At 33.8% G+C, this 17,611-nt stretch overlaps 1 protein-coding gene across 3 annotated transcripts in view; it reads left to right on the forward strand.

Annotated features, from left to right (window-relative positions):
* FAF1 (Fas associated factor 1) overlaps window positions 1-17,611 on the forward strand; it is a 485,610-nt gene that overhangs the window by 368,219 nt on the left and 99,780 nt on the right. For all 3 annotated transcript variants that reach the window (XM_082429645.1, XM_082429644.1, XM_082429646.1), the window contains one exon: window positions 4,129-4,217. In XM_082429645.1, coding sequence (XP_082285771.1) covers window positions 4,129-4,217 — 89 coding nt within the window. The remainder of the gene's footprint in view (window positions 1-4,128; window positions 4,218-17,611) is intronic.

Genomic DNA, 17,611 nt, shown 5'->3' on the forward strand with positions numbered 1-17,611 from the left:
CTTTGGGACATAGGATAATCATGTTAAATATTCAGAATCACTAAATTTACTAAACTAGAAATTAAGCCATAATCAGTCATCAAATATATTTCATTCATACACACACATATATTTCTTGCTGTAATGTTGATTGGTTGAAGGAAATCCTTATCTTTAGTTATCTGGAAAAACCAGTGACTGGATATTGTGAATTGAATAGTTCACAGTGGCAGTCGTTTCTCCTCATTTGTGTGAATCCATGTCTAGAATGCAACCCTGAGGTGTGAAGCTATAGGATGCCTGTCAATTTAATCACAGTGCACACATTCTTTACCAAAAAAATGAGTGATATTTTTTATGTTACTAATGTATCCTAAGGATTAGTATAAAAAATTCCTTTATTCATGGCAAAGCTTAAATTGAAAACAGTACCTTTTCTATGCCACAGGGAAAAGGATGTTTCAAATGCTCCAAGCTAAAGCTTGTGTCTGAGATACTTAATTTCTGCCCCTATTTAAGTCACAAGTTCTGTAGCAGATAATGTAATGGAGGAAGGGGTATAAATTCAAGTGCCTTTAAAACTCAAATAAAACAAAACCTCTGGTATTTTATGTTTACTCTATAGCTAGAGCATTCACTTTCACAAACAATGTTAAAGAAGACCTGCGGGAACAAAATGCATAGAGTAAATAGATAATGAAGATAATATTTCATTCCTGTTTTCATATTAATTAAGATAATATTTCATTCCTGTTTTCTGTGATATTTCCAGCAATATTACAGTCGGTAGTGGTTCTCAAAGCATGGTCCATGGACCCTGGAGGTCCCCTAGATCCTTTCAGGGAATCTACGAGGTCTTTTTTTTTTTTTTTTTTTTTACCTTGTGAATTTTATTTTATTTTATTTTATTTTATTTATTTTTTTTTAAACATCTTTATTGAAGTATAATTGCCTTACAATGGTGTGTTAGCTTCTGCTTTATAACAAAGTGAATCAGTTATACATATACAATATGTTCCCATATCTCTTCCCTCTTGCATCTCCCTCCCTCCCACCCTCCCCATCCCACCCCTCTAGGTGGTCACAAAGCACCGAGCTGATCTCCCTGTGCTATGCGGCTGCTTCCCACTAGCTATCTGTTTTACATTTGGTAGTGTATATATACGAGGTCTATTTTTGATAGACTCTTTTTTTGCTTTTTTTTTTTACTGTGTTGACATTTGTACTAAGTGGCACAAAATCAGTGCTGTGTGAAACTGCTGGCATCTTAGCACAAAGCAAGGCCATGACACAACTGTACTGGTAGTCATATTTTTCACCTCCATGTATGTGCATTTTTTTAAATTATTATTTTATTAATTTTTAACCGTTTTTATAGTTTGTGTGACGCAATGGGCGGACATTTCTCCAGGATGAACAAAGTGAGTCTGTTACTTCAAGAAAAAGAACTGACAACATTTGTTGCCAATGATAAAATTTGAGTTTTTAAGCAAAAAGTTATATCCTCCATTTAAGATTGACAGCTTAAATACTTTTCTGGTGACGTCAATGGTGATGATAATAAATGTGATTTTTTTGATATCATAAAATTAGGTGTGTCAACATTCAGAAGAAATGCATGACTCCGTGAACCAATATTTTCCAGATGACCAATGCATAATGTTATAAACTCATGCATGAGTGAAAGATCCATTCAAAGGGCAAAATAGACCAGTGGATTTTAATATAACAAAGTACAATAAGTTCATTGATAACGGTTTCAAATTCCTCACATACCTAACCTTGAAAAAAATTCCACTTGTCAGTTTGGGTGTATTAAAGAAAAATATCTACAATTATCTATTAAAATACTCCTCCTTTTTCCAACTATATATCTGTATGAGGCCATAATTGCTTCATAAATTTCAACCAAGACAACACATTATATCTGGTTTAATGTAGATATAGATATGAGAATCCAGTTGCATTCTATTAAACCAGACATTAAAGAAATTTGCAAAAATGTTAAAAAAAATTACATTCTTCTCACTGAACTTTTTCTTTTGGAACATGTAGTCATTTTTCATAAATGTGATATTTAGATTAACAAATTATGGGTTTATTATTGTTACTTTTAAATGAATTGATAAATATGTTTTAGAAATTTCAGTTTTAATTTCTAACACAGTAAATGTTGGTAACCATAACCCACATAAAAATTCTTCAGGGATCTCAGTAGTTTTTAAGAGTATAAAGAGGTTCTGTTGCAATAGGCTATAAAAAATAAATTTTCTCTGAACTGCATTAACTGGAACCTTTCTCCATCTTGGATCATTAAGGGCTTAGGTATAAAATACCTTCAAGTACAGTTTGGCAACGAGCCCGTATAGTTAGGGCTGAAGCATAGTTGATAAGCGGTGGCTTTAAGCCTGAAAATTAATGACCAGTGTGTAGTCACCTGTAAAATTATAGTATTTCCCCATTGATGATTCTAGTACCCTCCACAAAGTATTCATGCCCCATACTCTCTTAGTCACTACAGTTTACAAATAAGAAATGGAAACCCAAAGATTTGCCTGGTAACAAAATCTACGTTAAAGGTTCTCTTATTAAACTTTTTGCCATTTGTTATATCTGTTAATAATAACTATCAGTGATTGTGTGTGTGCTATGTACCAGGCACTTTACATTATCTCTGATCCTTCTAAGAACCCTACAGAGGTAGTGTTATCTTCATTTTGCAGATAAGGAAATTGATCGTTAGAGAGCCAAAGTCACTCCCTCTTCTCTTATTCATTTGATTACTAAGTGAATATTTATTAAGCCCTTGTCATGTGCTAGGCAATTTCTAGGTACCAGATCATGTAGTTATAAGTAGCAGGACTAGGGTTAGAACTCTGACTACAAAACCAGTTCTGCTTTCTTGGTAACATGACATCACACCAAGATAATACTTGTTCTCTAGCTCATTTATTGAGAGAGTAGTGCTTATGTGACCAAATTAGGTTATTTCTTTGGCTAAGGACCACAGCTGCTCCCTAACCGCATGTTGCCAGTGGTCATAAGGGAAACTGGGAAAGGACCATTGAAAGATTATGTTAGTCAAACCCTACTCTGGGAGAGTACAAGCAAGGATACTTACTATTTGTTGTCTCGTTGGTGGCCATTCCATTAATGGGACAAGAAGACACCTTCTCAGGCCCTGGAGAAGACAGGCTCTTTTGCCTGTAGGTTTGAAAGAAGAGAAAAATTGCTATATCTTTATGTATCTTCATGAGTTTCCTTCTCTCTTGTAGATGCATCCAAAGTACATAACAGAACTTAATGCATGCAAGAAATGGCATATATGTGCTATATGTTTGTTACAGACTTGGACAGGGAATAAAATAGCATTCAAGAAAATCAAACATTACAATACCTTCTCCATAAAGATTATAGCATAGTCATTTGAAAGCAGCTGAAAGGGAAAAATATCAATTGGGCAAAAAAAAAAAAAAATTTTTTTTTTTTTTTTTTCAGAAATTGAATTACTGCTTGTTTCACCAAAGAATTTTTAGTGATAGGAGATAATTCTAAGTAAACAGTATGCTAAGGTGGCAACAGAGAGAGGCTTCTGAGTCAGACTCATATGGTTTCAAATCCTGGCCCTATAACTTAACCAACTTGACGTTGGTTAGTCAGGTTACTTGAGCTCTCTAAGCCTCATTTTCCTTCTCTTTACAATCAAAATCATAATAACACCTTCATAGAATTGTTGTACAGATTAAATGTGATTTTATATCTATAAACCTAATCACTTAATGTAATTTGTTTGGCATATAAACAAATGGTAGTTGTTGCTAGCATTATTAAGTAGATATGTTTTCCTAACTTGGAAGATACTTTGAGCCTCATGACTTGGATATTCTTCTTGTAGTGCTGAAAGTCCTTCTTATTAAGTAAGAGACTGTTCCCTCAAATCTAAGTATTGTGAAATTTCAATTGCCAGTATACTGCTTTGCTCTCTTTCTGAAAATATGAAACTTTTCAGTGAAAACATGAAAGTTTTTATTAGCATGCCAGTCTGTAATTTTTTTAGACTGTAGTTACTCCTTACTGATTAATTCTAGAATGACTTTCCATTTTATAATGATCTTAATGTGAAGTTTGGCTATCTCCATGTGTTGCTAGGTAACACAACAGTGGATGAGTTAATGATGAGACTCATGGCTGCAATGGAGATCTTCACGGCCCAACAACAGGAAGATATAAAGGATGAGGTAAGGTGAAAGGTTAAGTAGACCTTTAATAGGATTTTGATGAGATAATTTGTCAAATGGTGATGCTTGCCTATGTCATGATGGATAAATAAAGCATTGATGAAGATGTGTTTCCACATGAACAAAGGATTTTTATGCCACTGAATTTACCTTTCAGTCCATTCTTTTCATGACCCAAGACCCAACAATTTGTTTAACTTTATGGACATTTATACTTTGCTAGATTTGATGGCAGGAGGTCAATTTACAGGAAACAAATTCTGAAGCATGTTTACAGAAGAAACTACAGTTCAGGAAATCCTATCTACTATATGGGTTTTTCACTCACTTTTAAGGTCCTCTTACTCTTTTTAAGTATTGAGATTGATTAGCAATAAACACATTTTACACTTGAACATATTTTTGAAGCACTGTGAGAATTAGTAAAAAGATCACCAGAATTCTGAATTTAGCAGTCTCCTGAACATATTTAGATGGTATAGATGAGATGAGCATGGAACCTCAAATAGAATAATAATAACAGCAATATTCATAATGACAATAGTAGTCAACACTTACTGAATATCTGTAATGTACTAGGCACTATGCAAAGCACTTTACATTTATCATCTCATGTGATCCTCAGAACAATCCCTTGAGGTTGCATATGAGTCAGAGTTCTGGCTGGAAACAGATGACACTTTCAAACTGGGTTATTTGAGAAGAGTTTAATAAGGGAACTATTTATAAAGATATGGTCAGAGTTTATGGGAGTCAGCAATGGATAGTACATTCTAGGGCTAAAGGAAGCCATTACTACCCTTAGGCCTAAAGGCCTAGGAGAGGGTGATATATGAAGAGGATTGCTTCTTTTAGAGAGATATAGCCAACCCTTGGTGACCCGCTAAGGAAGAAACTAAGGAATAGCTTACCTTTCCTTTTATACTCTGATCTCCTGCTAGTACCTCCTATTGACCTAACCCAACTAGAAACTGAAAGGCAGGCAAGAGAACCTCCCTGGGCAAAAAACTAGGTAGAGCATGGATACTGAGGGCAAATGGAACATAATCCAACACAGATTGGTATTGTCATCTCTACTTTTCAGATGAGAAAACTGAGGATCAAAAAGTTTAAGTTAATATACCCAAGGTTCACACAGCTAGTAGGATCTATAATAATCCCAAGTAATTATTAGTGCTTTATCAGTGAAGAAATTTCTGGATTTGGAAAACAGTCTCAAGATAAAATATGAAACAAATCTTATCATTTGTTAATTTGAGATGCTAAGTTCATATATCCATCAAATTATTCTTTTTAATTTTCTCTTTGTTTTTAATTTTTAAAGAAAGATTTACATAGAACAAATAAAGGAGAGTTTGATTTCTGAGCAATGATGAAAAGTTTACGCGTACAATGAGTGTTTTCAATACAATACTGTTTAGCTATTACAAATGGGAAACACGTAAACAATTTCCATTTAACCTTGTACTATTGTATTTAACTTTATTTACTTGTCTGTCTTCTACTAGACTATGAGTTTAAGAGCAAGGGTTATATTGTATTCATGTTTGTAACTCTGTCTTCTAACAGTGTACCTAGGACAACGTAGGCACTCAAAAAATGTTTAAGTGATTGAATAAATGAATACTTGAAAGAATTTACATGAAATAATGTGACTTCAAAAAATAATACTTGATTACAATGATATAAAACCTGATGTATCCACATTAACAAATATGAAAATTCTGAGCACTATCCCTAGAGTTTTAATACTCAGTAGGTTCCTTTTATTGCTGTAAAAATGTTGTTTGTAATTTTTCTTAGTAGTGTTTCATTTACTCTGAGGGAAAGGTAATCGGGTATATGGTAGAATGATGTTTATCTGTTACTTTATAAGTACTAACTAAGTACTGTACTTAGTTAGGAATTTGTAATATAAGATTACATTTATCCTGGAATAGAGGCGTTGATTGACAATAATTCACTAAACACATTCTTCAGCCATTTAAATCTTGAGTCTCATTAGTACTAGATTTACAGATTATGCTGTATAATAATATGAATGCACAATATTTGCATGCATATTCCCAGTTCATTCTTTCATTTTAATTTGTGTTCCTCATAATTCATTGGTAAGGAAATTGACTTTAATTCGTTTAATACTGAGCACAAAATTTAATATGAGGGTTACAGGAAAAATCTAAGACTCCGTATAATTGAAATTTTTTATTAAAATTTAACTGCAAGAGATAAAAGATTTCTCTTTGTTTTTGTTTTTAGAGTGTCTTATGAAAATTATCTTTGAGGTCATAAGTAGAGTTCCTAAGGAAAGCTTTTCTAAGTTTAAAAACTTCTTTTAGACTATGCATAGATCATGATTTGGTGTCTGCTGAGTAAGTGATAAGAAAACACTGTCCCTTGTAATTGTGAATTTGGCTTTACTTTTTAAAAAATTTCAAATAAGACTTAAGCATACAGTTAAAATTAAATTGTGAACACGTTTGAAGGATGGCTTCCTAGGCCTGAATTTATTTAAACTTATCTTTGGTTCAGTTACGTCCATCACTTCAATGATACCATTGTATTAGTGCAACCAGAGATGCCTATATTACATAAAGCTTTTATTAAATAAAACCAAGCCCAAAGCATATTCATACTCTGAGTCATTCTTCAATGTCTCAGAATGGACTAACCTTTATATCGCTAATTGTTCTGTCTCTAACCAGGAAGTATAAATTATGTATGAGCCTCTGTTTTGACAGAACTATCTCCATATAGATTTATTCATAGACATTTTTATTAATGGTATTAGTTTGGTTTTGTAAGTGCTTACTGAGCATCTATGAAGAATATAGCACTGGGCTAGGTCCTGGGGACAGAGAGGTGCTTTGCTCTAGTGAGGGGCTATTGGCAAAGAAGGGATGAGGAGAAAAGCAAATATCACTGTATGACAGTGGCCACATTTTAGCATCTGTTTTTGATTACAGCTTGGTTCCAAACAATAGATGCTTTCTAACATGTAAATGAAGTCAGTTTTTTTCATATGCACTAGTTTTTTTAGCCGTGAATAATCTCAAAACCTCTGATTATCAAGAGTTTATTATACTTAGCTCTTGATCTATTTGTTGTTTCATTCATTTGTTCGTTCATCCATTCAACACTAATTTACTTAGAATCCTCTATCGTAGGTGCAAGAATTACCCCTTTCCAGCTTAATCACTCTGATTAATAATTTGTATCTAAGCAATATCTCTGTAATTGTCAAAACCCAAATGCTGGAGATCAGGGCAGATTTCAAGGTCAGGAACAGCATTCTCATTTCTTTGGTAATTCTAAGAATATACTAGTGGAACATGGGCAACGTATGCCAGAGGGGCATACCCTTTAAGGATTCTGATTTGAGACTTAAAAACAGTACTGCCACAGCACAGGGAGGGTAGGTTTATTGGCTCAAGGCAGCTTTTTGTGTTGCCAAAGGAAATTGTTGGCTTTTTGTGTTTGCCCCATGGAATGTGTAACTTTTTTGTCCTAAGTTTTGTCTTTATCTTACTGTTTGAAGCACTGCACTCCTTTTCCTTTCATCTGTTTAAAATCTCACCATTGTCATACCCATTCTCTTTCCAGAACTAACAGTGATAAACAGGATACAGATTCTGGCTTCTGTTGATGTTTTCTTTAAAACAGGAGTAAGTCATCACAAGATAGAGAATAAAAACAGTATCTTTGTGCAAAAATTAAAGCAAAACATATACAACAGACCAACCTTTAAAAGGACCTTTCACTATTAGGCTTCTTTAAAAATATATCTGGACTACTTCCTGAAGCTAGCAAGAATAGTATCAATAGTTTTGTTAGGAGAGTTTTCCCTGATATAGCTATATATAAATCTATATGTGAGATTAAAAACAAAAACAAAAGTCAGTATTTTTAAACATCAGAATTTCACTGAAAGTGTAAAAGTCAGAGAAGATCTAATACCCAGAAGTAACTTTAAGGAAGAAGAGCTAATTGAGTTAACTGTTAATGATTCGAGCACTAAATGGATAGCTGAGTATACCATAGACGGCTTTCTGTAGGTGGTTGCTTTCTGCTCATAAAAGGGTGGTTGTTTGTTCTGGTTTTTTTTGAGATATCATTGACATATAACATTGTATTAGTTCCAGGTGTACAACATTAATGATCTGATATTTGTATATATTACAAAATGATCACCACAATAAGTCTGGTTAACATCCATCACCACATAGTTATAATTTTTTCTTCTGAAGAGAATTTTTAAGATCTACTCTTAGCAACTTTCAAATATACAAAACAGTATTATTAACTGCAGTCACCATGCTGTACATTACACCCCCATGACTTAATTATTTTATAACAGGAAGTCTGTACCTTTCAACTAACTTCATCCATTTTACCCGCCTCTCAACCAGCCGCTCCAACCCCCTCACTCTGATCTCTGCCAACCATCAATCTGTTCTCTGTTATCTATGAGCTTGATTTTTTTTTTTTTAGATTCCACATATAAGTAAGATTATATGGTATTTTTCTCTGACTATTTCACTTAGCATAATGTTCTCAACGGTCCATCATGTTGTCAGAAATGGCAAGACTTTCTTCTTTTCTATGAATGAATAAGATTCCATTATACACACACACACACACACACCACATTTTCTTTATCCGTTTATTCATTGATGGACATTTAGGTTGCTTATATGTCTGAGATGTTATAAGTCATACTGCAGTGAACATGGAGGTGCATATATCTTTTCAAGTTAGTGTTTCTGTTTCCTTCAGATAAGTACCCAGAAGTGGAATTTCTGGATCATATGGTAGTTCTATTTTTAATTTTTCTGAAGAAGCTCTATACTGTTTTCCATAGTGGCTGCACCAATTTACATTTCTACCAACAGTGCAGAAAGGTTCCCTTTTCTCCACATCCTCGTCAACACTTGTTATTTTTTGTCTTCTTGATAATAGCCATTCTAACAGGTGTCAGGTGATATCTCATGGTTTTAATTTGCATTTTCCTGATAATTAGTAATGCTGAGTACCTTTCCATGTACCTGTTGGCCACCTGTATGTGTTCTTTGGGAAAATGTCTGTTCAGAACCCCTGCCCGTTTTTTAATCAGATTGTTTCTTTTGCTATTGAGTTGTATGAGTTATTTATATATTGAATATTAATCCCTTATCAGATATATGATTTGCATATATTTTCTCCCATTCGGTAGCTTGCCTTTTCATTTTGTTGATGGTTCCCTTTGCTGTGCAAAAGCCTTTTAACTTGATGTACTCTTCTGTATGTATTTTTGCTTTTGCTGCCTTTGCTTTTGGTGTCAGATCCAAAAAATCGTTGCCAAGACTGATGATAAGGAGCTTACTACCTATGTTTTCTTCTAGGAGTTTTATGCTTTCAGATCTTAATTCAAGTCTTGAATACAATTTTAGCTAATTTTTGTGTATGGTGTAAGATAGTGGCCAAGTTTCTTTCTTTTGCATGTGGCTGTACAGTTTTCCCAACACCATTTTTGGAAGAGACTGTTCTTTCCCCCTTGTATATTCTTGGCTCCTTTGTTGTAAAATAATTGACAATATATACATGGATTTATTTCTGGCCTTTCTATTCTGTTCCATTGATCTATGTGTCTGTTTTTATGCCAATACCATACTGTTTTGACTACTATAGCCTTGTAATATAGTTTGAAATCAAGGAAGCATGATGCTGATGCCTCCATCTTTGTTGTTGGCTTTTTTTTTTCTTCTTCTTAAGATTGCTTGGCTCTTCAGAATCTTTTATGGTTTTATACAAATTTTAGGATTCTTTGTTCTATTTTTGTGAAAAATGTCCTCGGAATTTTGATAGAGATTGCATTGAATCTGTAGATTACTTTGGGTAGTACGAACATTTTTATTCCTAGGTATTTTATTCTTTTTGATGCAGTCGTACATTGGATTGTTTTCTTAATTTCTCTTTCTGATAGTTTGTTGTTAACATGTAGAAACATAACAGATTTTTGTATGTTGATATTGTATCCTGCAACTTAACTGAATTTATTTATTAGTTCTAAAACAGTTTTTTGGTGGCACCTTTAGGGTTTTCTGTATATAATATGACATCTGCAAATAGTGACAGTTTTACTTCTTCCTTTCTAATTTTGATGGCTTTTATTCTTTTTTCTTGCTTGATTGCTCTGGCTAGGACTTCTGATACTACATTGAATAAAAATGAAAAGAAAGGAACACCCTTGTCTTGTCCCTGATCTTAGAGGAAAAGCTTTTAGCTTTTCACAGTTGAGTATGATGTTAGCTATAGGCTTGTCATAAATGGCCTTTAATTTGTTGAGGTACATTCCCTCAATACCCACTTTGTTGAGAGTTTTTATCACAAATGGATGTTGAGTTTTGTCAAGTGCTTTTTCTGCATCTATTGAGATGATCATATGTTTTTTATCCTTTGTTTGTTAATGTGGTATATATCACATTGAGTTATTTGCGTATGTTAATCCATTCTTGCATCCCTGGAATAAATCCCACTTGATCATGATGTAATATCCTTTTAATGTGTCATTGAATTCAGTTTGGAAACATTTTGTTGAGGATTTTTGCATCTATGTTCATCAGGAATATTGGCCTGTAATTTTCCTTTCCTGTGGTGCCCTTGTCCAGTTTTGGTATCAGAGTAATGCTGGCCTTATAAAATGAGTTTGGCAGTGTTTCCTACTCTTCTATATTTTGGAAGAGTTTGAGAAGAATCGGAAATAATAATTCTTTAAATGTTGGTAGAATTCACCTGTGAAGCCATCTGGTCCTGGACTTTTGTTTGTTGAGAGATTTTTTGATTACTGATTTAATCTCCTTAAATCGATCTGTTCAGATTTCCTGTTTCTTCATGATTTAGTCTATACATTATGTATGTGTCTATACATTTATCCATTTCTTCTAGGTGATCTAATATGTTGGTGTATAATTGTTCATAGCAGTCTCTTATGATCCTTTGTATTTCAGTGGTATCAGTTGTAATGTATACTCTCTGATTTTGACTTCTCTCTTTTTTTCTTGGTGAGTCTGTCTAAAGGTTTGTCAATTTTGTTTATCTTTTCAAAAAACCAGTTCTTATTTCATTGATCTTTTCTGTGGTCTTTTTATTCTCTTTCATTTCTTTCCACTCTGATTTTTGTTATTTTTCTTCCCTCTACTAACTTTAGGTCTTGTTTGTTCTTCTTTTTCTAGTTCCCTGAGATATAGTTAGGTTGTTCTCCAACAACCTTTCTTTTTTCTTGATGTAGGCATTTGTCACTATGAAATTCCCTCTTAGAACTGCTTTTGCTGCATCCCATAAGTTTTGTTATGTTGTATTTCTTTTCATTTATCTCAAGGTATTTTTTTGATTCCTCTTTTGATTTCTTCTTTGACCCATTTGTTGTTCATTAGCATGTTGTTTAATCTTCACATATTTGTGAATTTTCCAGTTTTCTCCTTGTAATTGATTTCTAGTTTCATTACTTTGGTTGGAAAAGATGCTTGAAATGATTTAATTCTTCTTAAATTTGTTAAGACTTGTTTTGTGGCCTAATATATAATCCATCCTGGAGAACATTTCACGTGCACTTAGGAAGAATGTGTATTCTGTTGCTTTTGGATGGAGTGTTCTATATATGTCTGTTAGCTCCATCTTGTCTAACATGTTGTTTAACTCCAGTGTTTCCTTATTGGTTTCTTGTCCGGATGATCCGTCCATTATGAAAGGGGTGTATTAAAGTCCTCACTATTATTGTGTTGCTATCTATTTCTTCCTTTAGGTCTGTTAATATTCATTTTATATATTTAGATGCTCCTATGTTGGGTGCATAAATTGTTTCTTTAATTTCTAAAAAATATTCATTCATTCATTCGTTTATTTATTTTGGCTGCTCTGGGTCTTACTTGCGGCACGTGGGCTCTTCATTGTGGCATGTTTAGTTGTGGCATGCGGACTCTTAGTTGCGGCATGCATGTGGGATCTAGCTCCCCAACCAAGGATGGAACCTGGGCCCCCTGCATTGGGAGCGTGGAGTCTTACCCACTGGACCACCAGGAAAGTCCCTAAATGTTTTAAAAGGGTTCTTCATCCAATGATTTTTCTCCATAGTTAGGCCCAGATCACAGAAGATGATGTTTTCACTCATCTTGCTTGTATATATTCATTTCATAAATATTTATTGGTCTTTTTCTATGCACCAGATGTAGGGCACCAGTAACACAGCTGTGAGCAAGACAGACAGGGTCCTTGGGCTTACAACACAGGAGTTCCAAGTTGATGAAGCCCCAGGAGCACCCAGCTAGGGTGATATAAGCAATTTGACATGGAACACAGAAGGGCTCTTGCATTCTGCCAGTGCAAGCTATGAGGCAGGTAGTACAGGTAAGAAATAAGATAATTGTAGTCATTCTTCAAGTTCCTCCTACATATCAGGTATAGTTCTAATCTCTAAGGCAGTGTTTTTCAGTGTGTTTCCTAGACTACTGGTGTACTCAGCTGTCTATCAAGGATTCCAGGCAGTTAAGTATGAACAAGCAACATAATCAGTTTTGTTCACGTTTATTTCATATTTTGAAATGTAAAATATATTATGGTATCCCTCCAAATCCTATTTCATTCACCATACTTTTACAATTTATTAGACTCCTCATGTACAACAAGGGTTGCATTGGTTGTTTAGTCTTGACAAATACTCATTTAACTGGGGCAGTTGGTTTTGGCTTCTGAACTTTCATGTCATTCATGTGTTACTCTTAAGTTTACATTCATTTTTCCTTGCTAAATTAGTTATATTATATTCTTAGTTCACCAGAATTGATCGTGGCTTACATGTGGTTCATTGAAGCATAAAAATGGTAATGAAAATACTATAATAAATACTGTAAATCAGTACAGATAGTTGGAACTACTTCAACATCAGTGTAAACATAATTCAGAGAACTATAGTGCTAGTATAGTAAATGCCAAGGCAGCTGACTCTGATTTTGATGATGTCACACTAGCTTCTATAAAAGAAAATTTTGACTGAGAATTAAATATATGAAAATTGATTATATAGTAAAAGCAATCTATTTACCCTTAGTGCCACTGTTTCTGTTATAAAATTTTTCATAAAAGCATGAGGTCTTCAAAGTTTTTGTTTCATTTGTAAGTAAAGCCCAATGACCTACCTCTGTGTTAAATCAATAGATTTTTTCAGAACAAGAGAAAATACTTACCATTAAAAAAAATTTTTTAATCTTACTGCTTAAGTCAGAAAAGTAACCAAACCAGGAGAAATTGCTTACAAATTGGACTCTTTGAGGTAAAAATGGATTCAGATATTACTCCTGACAAGAAACTTGTAAATCCAGCTACTACAAAGTTAACAGTAAAAAAAAAAAAGCTCAAACAAGACAGGAGAATAAGTTCCTAGGGAAGTACTTCATCAAATGGCACTGTTGGATGGCATGCAATGGCAATAGGATGGTCTGTGGAAGAGCAGTGACCACACTGTGCTCACTATCTTGCTTTTCAGTTAGATAAAACCACTATTGCGTGCAAAGTGAGAATCGGTTCTTGGCATATTGTTATACATATATATATATGAGGTAGAATCATCTCTTCATTCTGTTCATCAATGAGAAATGTATATTACCAGAGAAGTTTTAACTTAATGATTATTTTGCAAGTTCTGAGTTAGATTTTAAAAGATAAGGTAGAATCAGTATTGATGACAAAATTACTTCAAAGAACACCATCCAGAAAGTGAAAAAACAACCCACAGATTGGGAGAAAATCTTTGCAAATCACATATTTGATAAGGGACTTGTATCTAGAATATATAAAGACCGCTTACAACTCAATAATAAAAAGGTAAATTACTCCCATTAAAAATTGTGCAAAGGATCTGAATAGACATTTCTCCAAGGAAAATAAGCAAATGACCAATAAGCACATGAAAAGATGTTCCATATCATTGGTAATCAGGCAAATGCAAATCAAAACCACAGTGAGATACCACTTCACACCAACTACACTGGCTAGAATCAAAAAGTTAGATAACAAATGTTGGTGAGGATATGGAGAAATTTGAACCCTCATAGACTGCTGGTGGGAATATAAGATGGTGAAACTGCTTTGGAAAATAGTCTGGCACTTCCTCAATTGATTAAACATAGTTACCATATGATCCAGCAGTTTCACTTCTAGTTATATACCTAAGAGGAGTGAAAAGATATGTCCATACAAAAATTTGTACATGAATGTTTATAACAGCATTACTGTAGCCAAAAAATAGAAACAACCCAAATATTCACCAAGGGATAAATGAGTTAGCAAAATGTGGTATATACATACAATGGAATATTATTCAGCCATAAAAAGGAATGAAATTCTGATACATGCTACAGTATCAGATAAATTTTGAAAACATTATGCTAAGTGAATGAGCTCATCACAGAAGACCACATATTATATGGTTTTGGACTCATATAATAAGTCCAGAATAGGAAACTCTATAGAAACAGAAAGTAGAATTGTGCTTGCTTACAGTTGGGTGTGGGGAGTAACTGGTTTTGGAAGATAGGAGGGTGATAGCCAAAGGTTTATGTGGTTCCTTTTTGAGGTGATGAATATGTTCTAAATTTGACTATGGTGATGGTTGCATGTATCTATGACATGTACACTTTAAACCATTGATTGACTTGTACACCTTAAACGTGTGAATTGTGTGATATGAATGAATTATATCTCAATCAAGCTGGTTTAAAAAAAAAAAAAACTATAAGTTCAGCAAGAAAGATTATGACTATTCAGATGAAAAGGATTGCACCTGAATGTCAATCTAAACACTGCTTTACTGAAATGAATAGCTAGTAATTAATAATATTCCCCTCAAACTTGATATGGTATTGAAGAAAATAATGAAAATTGCTAATATCTTAGGCAGCTTCAAGTAGACATCTTTCTGGTAAACCGTTTAAATAATGCAAAAGGAGTCTAAGACGTTCCTTCTCAAACAAGTATACTGGTTATCTAAGTCAGATCTCAGAGTGTCACCTGGGAACTTGTTAGAAATGCAATTTTTCAGGCCCCAGCCCCAGACCTGCTGAATCAGAATTATGAGGGTGGGACCCAGTAATCTGTTTTAACAAGCCCCCCAGTTGATTCTGCTGCACAATAAAGTTTGCAATCCTCTGCCCTAAGGGAAAGGTATGAGCATAAGTTTTTGTAATGAGGCATGTGATAAAAACTTTTTATGACTCTAATAATAAAGGTAAAAATGCAAGGGCCTTGTTCAAATTTTATATCTCAGTAATATATTCTTGAGCATCCTAAACCTGTTTTTTGGGGCTAAAATACCATAGTTTTTAATTTTGAGAATAAAATTTCAAGATTTCTTAGGAAAAAATGAACTGTGGTACACATGGTTTTAATTATCAAGAGTTTGAGTCTTTCCAGAAACTTGATAATCTTCTTCATTCCTCAGTAAAAGAAATTGATTATATATAATAGAGGATGTTTCCAATCCCTTAAGGAATACTTTTTAGAGCAAGAGCACCCAAAAAATGAATTAGGAATCTACTTACCACTATCTCCCAAGGTTAAACAGTCAACTCTTTGTCTCTTGAGTGTGATAAACTCATTGACTTAAGTCTGATATAGCTTAAAGTAGCCCTGTATGAGGACTTTCCTGGTGGTCCAGTGGTTAAGACTCCGCACTTCCACTGCAGGGGAGCGTGGGTTCGATCTCTGGTTGAGGAACTAAGACCCCACATGTCGCTCTGTGTGGCCAAAAAAAAAAAGTAGCCCTGTATGAGAAGTGTCTTTATAATTTGAGTCCTTATTTGATCCAAATATTCAGATATAACTGAAAAAGCCAACAAGCATTAGATTATATTCTTAATAATCTCTAATTGGAATCTTCTAAGTTATTAGAAATAAAGAAAAGAAATGGGATATGAAAGCTACCCTACAGCTGAAACTAGGAGTCATCAAACTGGATATAAATAACTTTGGTGAAATATTGCAAACAATATCAATTGCCTTTTAACTGATAATAAACTATTACTAGTATTAATTAAATATTATGGTTTATTTTTGTTATCTAAAAATTATGATCTTAGAAATTTCCCTAAAATTGTTGGTTTACACATGGGCCAGTATCATTAAGTTCAGTATTTTAAAGGAATTAAAGTCTGTTTCTTTGCCAATGAATTATGAGGTATACAAATTAACATGAAGACTGAACTGGGAATATGCCCACAAATATTGTGTGTTCATACTATTATACAACGTAATCTGTAAATCTGGTATTAATGAGACTCATTTGATGAGGAAAAAGTACTTGACAAAATCGAACACCATTTCATGATAAAAACAAAAAAATAGTTACAGAAGGGAACTTCCTCAACATAATAAAGGCCATATTTGAGAAACCACAGCTGATATTCATACTCAATTGTTAAACACTGGAAAGCTTTTCCCCTAAGATCAGGAACAAAACAACTATGTTTACTTTCACCACTGCTGTTCAGTAGTGGAAGTTCTATATAGAGCAGTTAGGCAAGAAAAATAAATAGGAGGCATTCAAATTGGAAAGAAGTAATATTATCTCTGTTCACAGATGACATGATCTTATATGCAGAAAACCCTAAAGAGCTGTTAGAGCTAATAAACAAATCTGACAAAGTTGCAGGGTATAAAATTAAAAATCAGTTGTATTTATACTAACAATGAAGAATCTGAAAAGGAAATTTAGAAAAGAATTCCATGTACGATAACATTAAGAATAATGAAATACTTAGAAATAAACTTAACCAAGGAGGCCCATGCCCTGTATTCTGAAAACTAAAAATATCGCTGGAGGAAATTAAGAAGGCCTAGATAAATGGAAATACCTCCCCTGATCATGGAATTGGAAGACTTAATGTTGTTTAGTTAACAACACTTTCCAAAGTGATCTACAGATACAGTGCAATCCTTATCAAAATCCCAAAGGTGATTTTTGCAGAAATAGAAAAACCCATTCTAAAATTCATACAGAATTTCAGGAAACCCCAAATCACTGAAACAATCTTGATTTCAAAACTCACTACAAACCTACAATATCAGAACAGTGTGGCACTAGCATCAGGATAGATATATGGACCAACAGAATAGAAAAGAGAACCCAGAAATATTCCCTCATATGTATGGTCAAAAGTTTTTTACCAAGGGCACCAAGACCATTGAATAGGGAAGGAACAGTCTCTTCAACAAGTGGTTCTGGGAAAGCTGGATACCTAAATGCAAAAGAATGAAGTCGAACCCTTACCTAACAGCATATACAAAAATTAGCTCAAAATGGATCAAAGACCTAAATTTAAGAGCTAAAACTATAAAACTCTTAGAATAAAACATAGAGGGAAATC

This window comes from Balaenoptera physalus (assembly GCF_965194825.1).
Source record: "Balaenoptera physalus genome assembly, chromosome: 1".
Taxonomy (NCBI): Eukaryota; Metazoa; Chordata; class Mammalia; order Artiodactyla; family Balaenopteridae; genus Balaenoptera; species Balaenoptera physalus.